Genomic DNA, 18,058 nt, shown 5'->3' on the forward strand with positions numbered 1-18,058 from the left:
TGTCCATCTCAGGGCTGATCTAGACCAGCGAAGGCCAGAAGCTCCAGGATAGTTTTGACCGCCAGCTCTTTTCCCCCACCAGCCTTCCAGAAGTTGGAAGGAGTTCTGACTGCTTGGCTGCATTGAACCCAGTTTGGTGCTGCCGAACAGCCACCTTATTGTACCCCTCCTATTTTTGTCATCACAGTGGCCAGCAGGTGTGAAATGGCTAGTGGCTGTCACTCAATACCTGGAGTAATTTTGGCCAGGGCACAAGTACAATGCAAGAGAGGGGGGGTGGGTGGGTAAGCCTTGCCTCTCCTTTTCCCCCTCTTCTCCAATCACCCCTGCGTCCCAGCTAGCATCACTCCAGGTGATGAGCGACAGCCATCAAGCCATGTGAGTTCCAGTCTGTGTCTCCAAGCCTCCTGAGCCTGGGAAATATGGAATAGCCATGTCAACTGGTTCGGAACCAGCTGAATTGATTAAACAGACCCAAAGTATTGGTTTGCTCAGATTCTTGGGGGAATTTGGAGCAACCTGTGATTTTTGTTAATGCAGTTCAAGCCGATTCACATTATCCAAATCAACTCTGTTCCATGCAGCTACCACTGAGCTGACTTGCCCACTTTTCAGTATAACAGGTCATGTGCTCCTACACCTGTATGGAGATTCCTAGTGTATCCTGATGTCCCCGTGCTAGTAATGAAACCTAACTCTACTTAGCTTCCAAAATCAAGTGCATTTTGTTTTGTTCAGGATAGTATAGTAGTGCCCAGAGCATAGAGCATGCATAGAATATTGTCCAGTAATCCTGCAAGACAGAAACCATAATTCATTGAAAAAGATGGAAGGGCTGCTTATCAGGGTAATGTATCACAATTTCAGCATTTTTTTTCCTTTCCAGTATTATGTTCAATGGATCTCAACATCAGGAGCATTTTGTAATGTACTTTTGATATGGTTTGACCAAAGAAGTATTTATTATTAAAAATAAAACATTTTTGAAATTCTGTGAAAGTGTTGGTTTTATTCTTTATGCCACACTGTTCCACCATCATGTAAATATTAGCACTGGACCATCTCAAAAATATTGTTTGGGGGAAACTGTTTATAGGGTTGTTGAATTCTCTTACGTTCTGTTAAAAAACAATATTCTTTTAAACATTGTTTTAAAAATTCTGCCCTGTTCCCTATTTAAATATCTATCCCTGCTACATTCTTCAGGTCAAAAGTTAACTTTGTGTGGTTTCTCTTAATTTAATTTAGTAAACAACTAATTAAATCTGTTTGGTGTTTATCCTTTTTAAAGGTTTGAATATTGATGGAAGTGGTTTAAAAGAACAGAAAAGTGATAGAACCAGTTCAGAGCCTAGTTTTTCATCTCCGGAAAGAAGAAGCTCTTTGTCAAGGTAAAGTCATTAAAATGTTTCATTTCTGAATAGCTTCAACCCACTGAGAAATGCTTCTAGAAAGTTAATGGAGCCTTGGCAACAATATTTTGATCCAAGGGCTACGGTTCAGATGTTTGTTGCTCTGAAACAACAGTTTAAAAATTTGTACATCTTAGAAAATATTTGCACTAAAGCCAGGTATTGTTTTGCAGCTGTTGTTTTCTCATTTTAAGACTCAATTGACATCTCAGTGAACCACAAATTAGCGTGTACAGCTGCTCTCAGTAGGACTACTTAGAGACCAGACAATGGAAGTTGTCAGGAAAAGGGCAGGCGTAAAACATAAAGTCTTGAAGAAATAAAGTGGTGTGTCATCTTCTGGATGTCGTTGAAATGTAAATGAGCTTCAGCTCAATACCTATTTTGTGTCCTTTAAAGAAGTATTTGATACTAGATTATTTGTTACTTTCTTCTTTTGTGTTTTCAAATTGAGAGCATTTAATTAATGTCCTTGCTTTTTTCCAAAAGAGGTGCAATTTATCTTTTTTCAATTCTTTGAGTAACGTTTTGTTACACTTTTTCCCCCTTGTTAGCAGCATGAATCAAATTACTGGCAATCAAGCGGTAATAGCAAATGAACCATGGTAAACAATTGTGGACTTTTAGATTGGCTTTAGATTGTTACATAATAATTATTAATGCACTTTCATAGCTGGCTCTGCTTGTGTTTCTCCGTGGAAGCTCCCATTTATGATGCCTGATATACAACATATGTGTTTATACATAGAGGTATAGTGTGATAATGTGTTTTACTGTAAAGCAGTCCTCATGATGATATGTTTTATCTTTCAATGTTCTTAGAATTTCTAATTGTGAACAACTGATTTGTTGTACAAGTATTGGCCTGAATTATGTGTTATTGTTATTTATTTGTATCTTGCATAGTATAAAGTATTCTATATTTGGTCTTTAAGAGGAAGGCATGATAAGTAACACTTTTAAGAGTTTATTTATTAAAATGAATGTCTTAAAATTGCATTTTCCAATGGTCATTGCTATTTGAGAGAATTATAGGCCGAGGAAGCTATTTCTAGCATCCCAAAATTTGAAATAGCTTTTAGCTATTATTTATTTTATAAAGGAAGAGGCATATGTGTAAATACAATATTTTTTTCTAAGAAATGAATATTCTAGAGGGCAGTTGCTTACATTATAATATGAACCAGGAGTTTCTAGCATTTTTTGAAACTCAGTTCATATAATGCAAATTTGGTAGTGTTGAGATTATTTTTAAATGTTTATATACACAGCTGACTGATATTTGGAAAACATTTGCTACACCATATCAGTTCTTGCCCTAGCCTTGGGAGAAAATACATTTCATAGTACAGTATGAATTACTACTACTTTTTTTTTTAAAAAAATGAATAGTATGCATTTTAGCTTCCTCAGTAACTGGGAAATAAAATGCCTTTTAAAATCAAATCAGTTAGTAACACTTGCTGCTTTACACTTAACATCTATCTTTAAAAGATGTTTACAAGCACAGTGTAGGAATAAAGTGTGAAAGAATGGGAAATGACTCAAGTGCTTATTTGCAATTGGGACACAGTGAAATTTCTTACAGGCTGATGTCTAAGGATTCCACTTATTGTCACTCCTTGCGCTTTATTGCTTTTACAAGTGGTCTCGAAACCCAGTACTTGAAAATACACATAACAGTCTAGTACCACTGTGGTACTTTTATTTTTTCCCCCTTCGCAATGTTTAGTCACTGAGCTGATGAGTGACCTCGAAAAATACCCTGATGGACCTAAATAAAAAATGGCTTCCTCTGATGTCCTACAGACAATAATTATGATGTGCTAGTTAAGCCCAAACTACAGCTGAGGGATTTCACTTTAAAGCAGAGGCTTGGGCGCAAAAATGCATTTATAGCTCTTTGTCTGGCACCTCATTATGCGTGGGCCTGATTCATTAAGTAATTGGTTTGCAGTTGTTTACATGAGTATTAAGGCTTTCTATTCAGCAGTCTTTGAGAGATACATTGTGCAAATGTTGCATGTTATGAATGCAGAATGAGGGGCAGCGGCCAAGTCCTATTGGCTAAACACTGCACTCTGTTGAAAAGCGAGAGAAAGAGATTGGGTGCTGCTTTGCATAGCAATGACTTTCTTAATAAGCTTTACAGATTAATACACGCAAGCTATAAAAGATGCAAAGAGATACTCTTAGCACATTTATCCATGCTCATTTCACTATTATGGCACTGGAGATGGGAAGAATTGAGTGCTTTCATATTCCTTTTTTTCCAGTGCAACTTCAGTGCATGAGACTTAATAGAATCCAATGTTTATTGTATTATAAATCATGGGGGGAAGTCAGCAGACCTGCAACAGTTTATTATTAAAGATTCCTTCAATGTAAATCTTTTTCCATCATTGTGTGTCCTACAGCAAAATCATTTTGTGGTTGAGTGGGGATGAAAAGCATAATGTACGAAGGACTGAGTCTTAATAGGAAGCTGCTCTTCGATTGAAGGCCACTTGTTCTCTTTTGTCTGGAAATGCATGCCACAGCTTCCTCTTCTCTAGCAAATATTCCCTGGCTGTGTCTTAGCTTAAAATTGTTTTTGTGCAAGATTTCTGCAGCTTAATACAAATATGTGTAAACTCAGGCCTGACTCCCAAATCTTTACGACTGTAATATATTATCAAAGGAAATAGAACGTGTTTTAAACAAATGGCATTATTTTGAAGAATGGGTATCATTAGCTTTGTCCGGGTCTTTCTATCAATGGCTGCAGTGCTATGTGTGTGGCATTTTGTAGTTCTGTAGCCCTACAATCCACCAGTGGAGGTCAGTAGTATTCTATTGTTGAAGGTTTTGGGGAAAGGCAGCGTCTCTTTCTTAGCTACTTTACTTAGCAAGGCATGAAGGTTAAAAGCAAACAAGATTGAAGATTCTGATATATTTCACTGGTAAAACAACATGGACTGTTGACTTCCAGAAGTAAGCTATTACATCTGCGTTTTCAGTCTTATTTATCAGGCAGTTAGCCCCAATGATTCTAAAGCAACTTACTTCTGAGTAGAAAAGTATTACATTGCATTTTACATCCCTTCCTTCCAAATAGGCAGAAGTTTTAAAACGGTTTACATATTTGAGTAAATAATTGGTTGTTGGTGATGGTTGCTTGAACCTAATGAGTTCAATTTGTGATGTTTAGGCATCTGTGTGATGATGAATATGCCTCTTATAATTCTTTGCACAAAACCATGATGACCATTGGGGGTCACTGTTTCCTTTACTAAATTGCAACAGTTTTCATTTGAAGTTTGTTTTTTAAACCAAATTAAGTTATAATTATGTAATGATGCAGATCACTTAGTATAATTGTTGTATTTTATATCATTTCCCACCCCTGCTTTAATTGCTAGATTGCTTCAGAAACATAATACTTTCTGGAAAATACAATATACCTCAAAGTTTAGACATGTGATTATTAAATTTGATATTATTTATGAAAAGAACTGGCATTTACTCCAGAGGAATTTTTAAAGCATGTGTTTCATCTGGCTTGATGACAAATTTAAATAACACCGTAAAATCCAAACATTCAGCACCTTTTTGGATTTGCCTCGCTCCTTTTCAAGTTATCTATCTGGAAATTCCCTTGTCCTTTTAGCTTGACTTCACTTTCCTTTGCTTCTGGGCTTCATGCCGCTGGATTCCCATCCAGCTTCCATTTTTTGCTATCAGTGATTAAGTAGATAGCATGTTTGTTTTCTAGCTCCCATAATGCATACTATTACTGTAAACTGAATGTGCTTGAACGTTTGTGGCATTCCACTGTTTGCTTGATACCCTATAAAAACTGGCAGGTACAAGCAGAGTATGATTTAGAAAGTTTTTTGATTGCATCATGTGGCTACTATGAACTACGTGGCTATAGACAAGTCTCATCTCTAATGTTGTTGGTTTGTTGTAATAACAGTAACCCGTGTAACACTGATGTTTACAAAGACTAGAGCAGGATAATAATATATTAGAGAGAGAGAGAGAGAGAGAGAGAGAGAGAGAGAGAGAGAGAGAGAGAGAGAGAGAGAGAAATTCTAAAATGCTATTATGAACATGAACAAAAGGACCTTTTGAATTTCTCCACGTTATGTGTATTTGGGGTAGAAGGGTAGGGGGAGGGATACTTTTCACTAAATTTTTCCAGCAGCAAGTGGAAATGCTTTCCAATTATTTCCCAAAGGTGGGACTTTCAATTCCCGCAGGTTCTTCTTTATTTTTCTAAGAGTTTTTTTCTTTTGTCTCTGCAAGTTTTTGTGTCATCAAGCCAAATGAGGTTAAAGAAGTAAGGACTGACATTGCAACATAGCCTTAAGCATAGCTTTATTACATTATTATAGGAGGGAGAGATGTCTCACCCCACAAAGCTGGAGCAAATATTTTGATGAAATTCTACAAATATATCTTTTTTCTTTAGAGGAAGTGAAGTTAGACAAACACAAACAAATTCTGGTTAAGTTTTTTGTTTTGACACAGTAAATTAATAAACATTTTAAAAAGTTTTCTCCTCTCTATAGTAATATTAATAAATGATTTTTTGGTCGGAGTGCTGAGTGCCTATAGCATTAACAGGTTTTTTTTCATGTCAGGAGCGACTTGAGAAACTGCAAGTTGTTTCTGGTGTGAGAGAATTGGCCGTCTGTAAGGATGTTGCTCAGAGGTCGCCCAGATGTTTTGATGTTTTACGATCCTTGTGGAAGGTTTCTCTCATGTCTGCGCAGCATTAACAGTATCAAAGTGGGATAATTCTTTTGGTTTCAATAGTTTATCAGTTAGTTTTATTGAATGACAATGAAGTTTGTTTTAGGGTGGGGCAGAATTTCTCTGTACTTTTTTTTTCACAAGGTGGAAATAGGATTTCCCTTTTCAGATGCAATGGTGATTCTTAAACAAACTTGTTCTTAGATATAGTAAATATGTACTTAATGAAGCCTTTTGCCAGGTTACGTGGGACAGAGATTAGACTCTCAGCACTGTGGTATGCTTGTATACCTTCTGTACTATTTTAAAAGCGGATTAAAAATAATCATTAATAGCTCCTATAGTATTTGGAGCTCTAACTTCTACCTGTGCCATCAGAATGATAGTGATGGTATATCCCTAAATATAATGGAGTGGGGAGTGGCCAAATTAGATGGCAACAAATACTATGAATAGTGGTGTATAAATCAGTCTCATGGGCAAGTTTAGTATCATAATTATTGATTTCATATGAAGCCATCGACAAATCGAGAAGCTAAAGAAAGTACCGATACCCCCACTCCCACCATCATTCCCTTTGATTCATCACCACTTCTAAGCTTTTGGTTGGGTAAATGGTGGCAGCGCAGCTCTATGGTGCTTCTCTGCCATAACACAGAGAGCAGAGGGAATCAGTGCTTCTTTCGGGCTTTCTCAGCATGGACTTTGTGACTTTCAGAGCTAAGTGCAGGATGGGAGACTCTGATGCAGCTTCCGGCTATGGCAGAGCAGAGGAGATGGGTGCTTCTCCTTCCCTTGGTCTTTGGCCTACCACCACTACTTCTGTTCTTCCATGTGACTACTGGACCGTATTCCATGTGACTACTGGACTGGCTATTCCTGGACCGTGGCAGGCTGCATAGCACCCTGTCACATTGGTGAAGGAAGGAAGTGAAAGGTGCCACAGATTGAATTTGTCCTTCTGGATTAGAACTGTGCTATTGCTTGAACAATTGTGAGAGAAAGGGGACCCTCCACCCCAGAATTGTCCATGTCTACTTCTGTTGGACTTTGGCCTGCTGCCACCACACCTATTCTTTTCGACTGATTTAAACACACAATTGTGATTACAATTCGGCACATAGATAAAAGACTGAGTGATACGTAAAGAAGACCATCTTTTTTACAGCTAGATAACATTGAAAGTTTAGGTTTTGACCATGTTTTTCATCCATTAACACAGCAAGGTATGCTGTTGGATGTCTTTAGAAGTCGTTTTTCTCTACAACTTTTAGTACCGCCTACCAGAAAAAAATGAAGCTTTCAGTTTCCTGATGAGGTATATAGGAAGCAAGTAATACATGGGGGAGAGAGTATCAGAAGATATCTGGACAAAAAAGCGAAAAAAAACCCTCCTTTGGAGGTTCTTAACTATGGTGGTAGCTTGTGTAATTAGTTTCTTAACTCTTGCAAATAGCAAATATGTAAGATAAAATGTTAAGGAATAACTTAGCCAGTGTAAGAATCAGCCATTTCTGCTTATGATGATCCTTATATGTTAGAAATTATTCATTTATTCATTTATAAATATTTATAAGACACATTTTAACAATGTGTGAATAGCAGTGTGTTAATTAAACATAATATAGCATTATATATCTAATAATATCATATTATAAGAAGGCTTTTAAAAATAGAAAACAGGACCCCCCACAATACATTAAAGGATAATTCAGACAATATAAAACCATTTCCATAAAATAGTAATAAAATTGGAAAATGTCTGAAATATCAGATAAGTAAAAAGTCATTGGAAACAGATGTTTTTCACAAGCCTTTTTTGTAAGCTACTGAAGGGGACAATAGTACATCCTTTGGGAGGAAGTACCACAAAACAGAGGCCACTATATAGATCCTTGATATCCAGCAGACTAACTGATCATAAAGGTGAACCAATAAGCAAGATTACTGATATTGAACTTAAAGCATGGGCAGCTTTATATAGTTTCAGGTCTTTTTAAAGATCGCATGGCTCTAAATCATTTACAGCATTCATCTATACACATAATAAAAATGAAAAATTTGTATGTGTGTATGTGGTGGAAGCGTCCACTTACAGAGACAGTCTCCCGCCTCCACAAACAGCTATAGTTCCAAGTGTTGAGAAGCCTCCAAAGGCATTCCCTCCACTGACATTGCAGGCTATGGCGAGTGCCATGAACACGTAGCCCAAATGCTGGAAATGTCCTCCCCAAACACCACGGCCCACCACCTAAGGCATGCTTTCATTCGGGGACAGTTTCATCCTAGATTTTACATGTTTTCTCCACCACAGGTAGCCATCCCAGGGTACTTTTCTCTCTCCATTGGTGTGGAATTTGCATGACCCCACCAACTGCCTCTCCCTTAACCCTTTCCTATGGCACACTGCCAACAGAGAGGAATTGATCAGCAACTGAACAGATTGGAGGGGTTTGGGAGGCTGACTGAACAGGATAGAAGGTGTAGTTCACCCTGCATCAAGGCAAAGCACTGTGACCCCCTTCTATAGTTGACCTGGACCACATTTGGCACACAGAACCCCCATGACCAGGTTTGGGGGGAAGTGACCTTGATTTATAGGAGTTGTAGTTCACCTACATCCAGAGAGCACTGTAAACTCAACCAACGATGGATCTGGACCACACTTGCTACAGATGATGGGACCTGCAGTTCCTTCATTCACTTCCAAAGACCACTGCAACCACCACGAATCACAGCTCAAGACCAAACTTGGCACACAGATCCCCCATCATCCGTTATATGTCCTGGTGATGTTTGGAGGAAGACGGACCATGGATGATAGGATTTGCATTACCTTCACTCACTTCCTGAGATCACTGCAACCACCATGAATGACAAATCTGTATCAAACTTGGCACAAAGAACCTTGGTGACCAACAGAACATAATGGAGGGGTTTGGAGACCTGACCCACCCACTTGGGAGTAGTAGTTCATCCTGCATCCTGGGAGCATTCTGAACTCCACCAAAAACAGACCTGGACCAAACCTAGCACACAGAACCCTAGTGACCAACAGAACATAATCGAAGGGTTTGGAGAACTGACCCACCCATGTGGGAGTTGTAGTTCACCCTGCATCCAGAGAGCATTCTGAAAACCAGCAATGACGGATCTGCACCAAACTTGGCACACAGAACGAACATGGCCAACTGTGCATACAGGCGGGGTTCGGGGGTGATTGCCCTTGGCATATGAGAGTTGCAGTTTACCCGTATCCACTGAACCCAGCTGATTTTGGATCTAGACTAAACTTGGAGCATATATAAGACTGTAGACAAGGAGGAAACTGATATTAATTTAGAGCCTATGATACGCTTATATGTACTATTTAAATAGAAGACTGGCCCCTTAAAGAAAATATATTATCTCAGAAATGATTATGGAACACTAATAGCTGGAAAGTTTTGCACTGTATGTAGCAAACTCTTACAAATATATGTGTATTTGAATAAATAAAAAGGATAAACTTGTAGCATAGACAAACAGTGCCCTTTTCAAATAACCCTGGCATCACCGGATCCCCAAGCTAGTTGTGAAAAAAAGAAAAGGGCTCCCATAATTAAAGCAGTATAAATTCTAGCTGGGTGCCTTCAAGTCATTTCTGACATAAGGCAACCTTGTTAAAGGGTATTCCTGGCAAGAGTTATCCATAATGCTTTTTTGTAGTACCAAACTGCCTTTATTCTACAATGTAGATTCATCCCTAGTTCCGGATTCAAACCACTACATCCAAAGCTGGCTCTTCTATTGTAGTTCTCTGGATCTTCCTCATTTCTAAAATCCCCAAATTGACATGGAAAGGGGGTAGGACTCTTTTCTTCTCAGGGAAATGAAAAAGGGCCCTCCCCCAAAACACAAAGGGAAGGAGGAAGATCTATTTCTGCCTCAGAAACAGAAACCAGAAATTCCATGTGGAAAAATATTCAGATCTGCCAGCAAATTGTGTATGAAGGGAAAAAAACCTGTAGAAATTATATTATTTTATTAGATGTACACAATAACTCTTGTAGTTCTGTTTGCTTACATAGTCTGTTCATCAACACACTTCCATGCATAGCTTGAAAATTATTCCTCATACGAGGGCTTGAAGCTTGCTTTTTAAAAAAATTAAGATTCTTAGGAAACTGATTTTTTTTACCCAATATTACTTTTTGTGCTGATGTAAAATCATACCATGTATGTAGCCCTGAAAAAACTTGGATAATATTTCTGTACGAATTACTTATCCTTTACAGAACTGGGCTTCCTCAGTTTTTGGAGCTAGGTCTTTGGAGTTCACTGGCTGGAGATGTTCACATACTTTACAGGCTTTTTAAGATACTTAAGGCAATCTTATTTTCAAAATCTTTTCAAAATGTATTAGAGTTGCATGCAAAGTTGTCTCCGGGCTTTTATTTCTATTTAAAATGCATATTACTGTTTCGTTTTTGATTTGTTGTAGAAACTACTGTAAACACATTGTGGCAAATGGTAAATACAAAACTGCTTGTTAGAAGGCAGAGACATAAAATCGTCATTTGCAAGCTTACTTATGCAGTCAGTCCTTACTTCCCATACCGTTCCCTCTGATCAAATCCTTGAAATAATGAATATTCAGTAGATTACCTAATAATGTAATCCTTCATTGAACACTCCTGTGTTAGCTAAATTCCATGAGATCCATAAGTCAGACAATTGTAATGGATGTTACCAATTATTGTTACCCTTACCTTATTTTGGAGAGAGCAGATCTTCCAAAATATAGGAAGCAATGCACTATGACTTAATAGATCATTGTCCCTCCCTACACTGCAACTGAAATTGATGACTCCATATTTTGTAACAGAACTGGTACCTGCTGAATCCTTCCAATGTTGAAGTTATTTAAAGAAAGTGGAAAATTTCTAAACTAGTATTAGAACATCAGTGTTGAACTCTTATGTCTGCTTATCTGGAAGTAAGTCCCATTGAATTCACTGGTACTCCTGAGTAGATTAGAATTGATAAATTGGGTTTTAAAACTTACATCAGATTTCAGCATTTTCTGTAAACAATTAGGTTGATGAACCAACCTGGACACAGCATATTATTTGAGAACACAGAAATGCTGGACCACTCTAACAATCGCCATGTCAGACTACACAGAGAAGCTATTGAAATCCACAAGAATGTGAACAATGACAACAGAAAGGAGGAAACCATGAAAATAAACAAAATCTGGCTACCAGTATTTAAAAAACCCCTCTAAAATCAGGACAGTAAATAAAGTGCAACACTCTGAATTCCAGATATGAAACAATGAGGGCCAGCTAACCTCCCAACAAAGGATTCCCCCAGGCAGGAATCAGTCAGGCCTTGAATCTGCAAGGCCATTAAATGCCAATCAAGGTGATTAATTGCAACATTCACACTTTCCTCCAGCAGACAAGAGTTCTTTTCTCCCACCTGGCCCTTCCACAAATATACAGTATAAACCTCAGTAGCCTAGTTCCCGATATACCTCACAACCTTTGAGGATGCCTGCCATAGATGTGTGTGAAACATCAGGAGAGAATGCTTCTAGAACATGGCCATACAGTCTAGAAAACTCACAGCAATCCAGTGATTCCAGCCATTAAAACCTTCATCAACACAACTAGGAGAAAGGTGCTTAAATCAAATACGTAATAGTAAATACCAAGTATACAAGTTTTAATTTTAATATATGGATGCTAACAGCTGTTTTTTGAAGATGGGAGATAATCTGATTAGTCCTATTTTGTACAAGACGATGCACATGAAGCATAAGCACTCTTTCTGGTTTTCTCTCAATGCCTTGCCCCTCTAAATGCAGCAGTACAGAAAGTTAATACAGTAGATTCTCACTTATCCAACATAAACGGGCCGGCAGAACATTGGAAAAGCGAATATGTTGGATAATAAGGAAGGATTAAGGAAAAGCCTATTAAACATCAAATTAGGTTACGATTTTACAAATTAAGCACCAAAACATCATGTTATAGAACAAATTTGACAGAAAAAGTAGTTCAATACGCAGTAATGCTATGTAATAATTACTGTATTTACGAATTTAGCACCAAAATATCACGATGTATTGAAAACATTGACTACAAAAATGCGTTGGATAATCCAGAACGTTGGATAAGTGAGACTCTACTGTAAATAGAAAATATGTGGATATGGAGCAGATCTAAACAAGGTGAAGGGTTTTGGATAGAGAAACACAAGGAATATTTGGATTTATTGAAAATGAACTTAAAAGAAATCCAGAATTGCTTGGTTTGTATCTGTCCCCCAATTAAACTTTTATTTCTGAGTTGGCGAAGTGTGTTAAAGCACTGAGCTACTGAACTTGCAGACCGAAAGGTCCCAGGTTCAAATCCCGGGAGCGGAGTGAGCGCCCGCTGTTGCTCCAGCTTCTGCCAACCTAGCAGTTCGAAAACATGCCAATGTGAGTAGATCAATAGGTACCGCTCTGGCGGAAAGGTAACGGCACTCCATGCAGTCATGCCAGCCACATGACCTTGGAGATGTCTACGGACAACGCCAGCTCTTCGGCTTAGAAATGGAGATGAGCACCAACCCCTAGAGTCAGACATGACTGGACTTAACGTCAGGGGAAACCTTTACCTTTACCTATTATTGTACAATCTATCTACAGTATCTATGTATCTAAAGATACTGTAGCACAGGCGGGAGAGCGAGCCAGCTGCAACCAGCTGCAATGAATCACTCTGACCAGGAGATCATGAGTTCGAGGCCCGCTTGGAGCCTATGTTTGTCTTGTCTTTGTTCTGTGTTAAAAGGCATTGAATGTTTGCCTATTTGTGTAATGTGATCTGCCCTGAGTCCCCTTCGGGGTGAGAAGGGCGGAATATAAATGCTGTAAATAAATAATAAATAAAGTAAAAGCATGTATGTATGTAAGCATGTTTGTCGATTTGTACCACAAAGACTGTTGCTAGGTGAAGTGACCTTCTGTGATTTCACTGGGAAAGAAAAGTGACATATATGGGGGAAAGGAGGAATAAAGGAAAGTAAAGTAAAAGGAAGGTAGGGAGGGGGAGAGAGGAAGAGAGGGGGAGGAAGGAAATGGAGGAATGAATGAAAGAGTCACAAAGAGAGCCTGCCCACTGTTGCCAGAATGTTGCCAGGGTGGAGGCTATGTGGTAGACCTTCTCAGAACTGGGGAAGGGAGAAAGGAGGCAGGCAACATCCCAACATCTGAGCAATACCAGATATATATGCTAGTATTGTACTAAATAATGGGAAATGTGTCCCAGCCAAACACTCTACCTACTTCCCTTTTCCTATTCAAACATTGGGGCTTTAGACATATTTCCTACATAACTCTGCCCTGTACATGCTGTGTCTCGAACCTGTCCGCATTTGCTCAGTCACCTATGTAACCTCACCATGTGATCAGATATTCTTCCAGGTGTGTTGACGAGCACATACAAGACTTCTCCCTCTCTTCTTCGTCACTCAAGATGGTGAGAGTAGGCTCAGCTGAGCTGCTCCTTTTCTTGAATCTTTCCTGTAGACACTGCATGTACATATGTTCGAATATACCCCTAAATGTAATTAGCAAAGCTTTTAATTATTAGACATACATACTGCCTGTTTTGCCTCAACTAGTCTTGAGAGAGACCCAAAGATTCATTGAACAAGTATTCATCTTTTCCACAAAAGGGTTGAGAATCTACTTCTAAACAACACATTTGGGTTTTGAACAGCAGCCTGAATTTTCCAGTGCTTTCTCTGCTGTTGCTGCTGATTCACCAAACCTGCAAAGAGTCTCTACATTCCTACCGAACAATAGCAGATTAAACAACAATGGCAGCTGCTAATTCCAACCAAGCTCTCAACATAGAGAAGCTAAAACTACGTAATTATAAAAATTGGACTTAGAATATTGAAATGTACTCAACCGCAAAAGGCCTGTTTTATGTGAAAGAGCAGAGACTTACAGAGGCAAGACAATCTCAGAAACAATTTTATATAAATGATGAAATAAAAAGACAAAAGCTTACATGTACCTAGCAGTAGATACCTGTTTAATTTATCACATATGGAATTTATGCAGTGCAACAACAATATGGAACAAGTTGAAGGAATTATAGGAATCTCAAAGCAGAAGAATCCAGACTTGACTAATTGTGCAGTTTGTAAATAAAAAAATTCAAAAGACCTAGTATCAGCATATTAATACATTTATATACTGGTTGATTTTCAAACTCCTTGAAATTCTGTTTATTTCTGACAAAATATTCTACCAGTGAATGAAAAAGAAAGACACGAGTTAAAGCAAAATAATGTTGAATTTGCAAACAAACCTGGGAAATGTTTTTCATAAACTTTGAAAAAAGGAAAGGAAAAAATAATATTAAAAACACAGTGGGTCCTTGGTATTTGCTGGGGTTTTGTTCCAGGACACCTGTAAATACAAAAATCCATAGATGCTCAAGTCCCATTATGTTCAATGGTGAACTGATGGTTTCTGAAACATGGAGAGGCATCTATTGTATTAATCTCAAAAGAGCTTTGGGATTTAACAAAATCTGTAGGTGATTTTTGTTGTTGAATAATGACTATGAAATCCTTACCATTTTAACTGAAAGATTGGAAACAATTCTGCAGGAGTTCATTCTTGAAGGTCACTGTGAATTTTTACTAAAAGATATTGGCAAGATAATATGAGAAGTATTTTTTTTTTGAAATATTTAAAATGATATAATGAGAAGCAAGCAACAATGATTTTTTGGATGCAGAAAGAGCTTTAATTTTTTTATTGTGTCAAAAGTGACCTGAGAACATACTGCAAGTTGCTTCTGGTGTGAGAGAATTGGCCGTCTACAGAAATGTTGCCCAGATGTGTTACCATCTTACTGGGAGGCTTCTCTCATGTCCCCGCAAGCTAGAACTGACAGACGCGAGCTCACCCTTTTTTGCGGATTCGAACTGGCAACCTTCAGGTCAGCAGTCCAGCCGGCACAAGGGTTTAATCCATTGCACCACCCCAGCACCTTCTTAGTCAGAAAGATATGAGTTTTGGTGATAATTCTATCAAAGGAGTAGAAGTGATTTATAGTTCACAGAACACACAAATAGTGGTCAATGTTGAGTTCACAAATCATGTGTAATATAACTAGAACAAGACAAGGCAGCCCATCGTCTCATCTCCTTATTGTTACTTTTGAAGCTTTGAATAGAATTATAGGATGAGGCAATATATAAAGTTTTGAAAGAAATACTTCAGTTTAAGGGCATTTGCTGATGGCTCAGTGATTATTTTGGGAAATGCTTGGGAACGCATAGACCCACTGTTGAAGAAGTGAAGAGAATACTGGGAGTTGTCTGGATTTAAGGTTAATAAACAAAAGACGATGTTGACAAACAACACGTTTCTATGTGGTTTGGATAAGAGATACTCAACCAGTACAAGTTCTTGTAATATCCAGTATAATATCTTCTCTTGCAAGAATGCTTAATAAAAATTGCTTCTTCAACAATAATCTCTGTCAAGTTTCCTGGTAAGAATCTTTGTTTCTTACAGTGTTGATTACTGTGATGTACTGTATTTCACCAATTCTCATATGCACTTTCCCTCCAAAAAAATTGAGGCTACAAAAGTGCATCTTAGAATTGCAGATGTTCTAGATTCAGTGTTTGTTTGTTTTAAAAAAGAGGATCAGAAGCAGTGACTCTGAGAGTGGGAGGGAAGCCAGTTGTCCCTGTCAGTTCCCAGAAAGCTTTAACGATCCCCCAGCTTTCATGCCACTGCCTCCTACTACTGGCTCAACATGGCTGATGTACGTGGCTTCTCTCCATGCTGTTGCTGCTGCTCTTCGTTGCTGCCATTGGCTTACTATCCCCAGGTTTCTTGTGAAGGATCTGGGACGGTGGCGGTGACTGAGAGCTGGAGACATGCAGTTTGTCAGTACTTTAACGTTTTCTGCTTTTTTGTAGAGGGTTTTTCTTTGCAGGCTGGTTCCAGATCCCTGCTTGGAGCAGCTGGAAAACCTGTGTTGCTTCTTTCTGTGTGTGTGCTACTTCTCTGTCTGTCTGTCCTGCCATGTGTGCAGGAAGTGTGAGACAGCAGCAATGGAGAGGGGAAGCATGTTCCTGGCACACAGTGCTTCCTCCTACCTGCTTATCCCCTTGCTGCTGCTGCCTCCAATATTGATGGCAGGAAGCCATGTTCCCTATTTGTCCAGTGAAAAGTGTTGAAGGGCATTGCTGTCAGAGGATGACCTATATCATTAGAGGAGGAGTAAGTGAAGGTACCTCTAAGACTGTAGGTGATATAATTAGGTCCTGAGTAGATGTTTGGGCAGAGTTGGCATCTAGGTTAGTGGCATGGTCTTGTAGCTGTTTCCATAACCATTTTGGGGGTCATCCTGTTGATAAGTAACTGTTAGAAATTGGGAGGCTGTCTACTGGCAAGTAAAGTCCTCCTACTGAGAAGTTCATTGATTATTCATCTGAGCAGTCTCAGTTAGGATCTATATGTCACTATTAGTGATATTCTATCATTTCCTGTCTTCTGTCCATAACAGATAAGTCCAGGGTACAAGTTTTGCCTTGTTGATTTATTTTTTAAACTTCATGTGATAAGGACTGTGTCTTGATAAATGTTTGTTGTAACTCCATGAGTTTGGTGTTCCTGTCTGTTGAATCTCAACAGATGCATTTGTACCAGAGGACTCTACTCTAAACTATAGATTTATATTCTGTTTAAGCTGTAACGTGTGGGCATGTAAGTACATGTAATGATACAGTGTGGCATTCGGACATCCATTGCATAGTTGTATGGTTCTCTTGATAGTTGTATGTGTTCAGAAGGTTCCCTTGAGAGTTCCAGTCTGATATTGATGTTGGGGTGGATGTTGTTGAAATTCTGGTGGAATGTTTTGAGCAAGTCCAAATTAAAGTCCATAAAGTCCAGCAAGTCCATCAAAGGCATGAGGTTTTTGGGTGCAGGAAATATTCTAGTCTAGGTCATCCATGAGGATGTTGGCATATTGTGATGCCGTGTGTGCTCATATCAGTCCCATTACTTTGAAGGCATATGCTATTACCAAAATTAAAGAAGTCATGTGCAAGAAGAAAGTGGCAGACGTTGGTGGCTAGGTTATGGTCCCACCTGGAATGTAGTCCATTCGTGTGTGGAATTCTACATTCATAGTGGCTAAAACTGTGTTCCCTGGAAAGTTGTAGAGGACTATAATTTCAACAGGAAGTTGGTAATGTCTTTAATGTAGCTGGATATTCTGGTGGCATATAGTCGAAGAATATTCCAATTCCTTCCAGTAGTCATCTATGGGATTGTCTGGACCTTGTAAAATGTAATGTTGGACAGTTGCATCTCAGCTTTGTGCATGTAGTTAGAACTGGCCATGATAACAACAGTTCCTCCTTTGTTTGCCTCTTGTGTCACAAAGTTGAGATTGTGTCTTACTTGGATTGTAAACATGAGGATAGGGAACAATTGAACTGACTATTAGTAAGTCAGTCTGAGATCCTTTTGTGGCTGAAGAGCAGGGCATACATGCTGTAAATAAGTAAAATAAATAAATAAATAAAATTTAGAATTTGATCTTAGATGACCCAACTGACCTATCCTACATCAATGAGACCTTTTTGGGTGAAGCATGGTATGTACGTAAATCTTCTCACCTTTCCCATCCAAGTTGTGTGCAGCAGCAGGTGACATCAGGAGATGTCACCTGTGTAGTCACAGTAGCCTATGGGATTCCATCTGGGTGCCCTATCCTGCAGTCTTCTAGGTTCAGGTGCATGTGTTTGAAGGTTGTTGCCCAGGATAGATCAAGACTTGTGTTGGCCTACTACTCAACAGTCTTCATAGTTTTCTTTTGTAGAGT

General features: G+C 38.7%; 1 protein-coding gene across 8 annotated transcripts in view; it reads left to right on the plus strand.

Annotated features, from left to right (window-relative positions):
- Positions 1-18,058, plus strand: part of kiz (kizuna centrosomal protein) — a 128,548-nt gene that overhangs the window by 95,011 nt on the left and 15,479 nt on the right. For 7 of the 8 annotated variants that reach the window (XM_062977920.1, XM_062977921.1, XM_062977923.1 and 4 more), the window contains one exon: positions 1,292-1,391. The exons of the other annotated variant lie outside the window; for it this stretch is intronic. In XM_062977920.1, coding sequence (XP_062833990.1) covers positions 1,292-1,391 — 100 coding nt within the window. The remainder of the gene's footprint in view (positions 1-1,291; positions 1,392-18,058) is intronic. 8 annotated transcript variants of the gene reach the window in all.

This window comes from Anolis carolinensis, chromosome 4, assembly GCF_035594765.1.
Source record: "Anolis carolinensis isolate JA03-04 chromosome 4, rAnoCar3.1.pri, whole genome shotgun sequence".
Classification (NCBI taxonomy): Eukaryota; Metazoa; Chordata; class Lepidosauria; order Squamata; family Dactyloidae; genus Anolis; species Anolis carolinensis.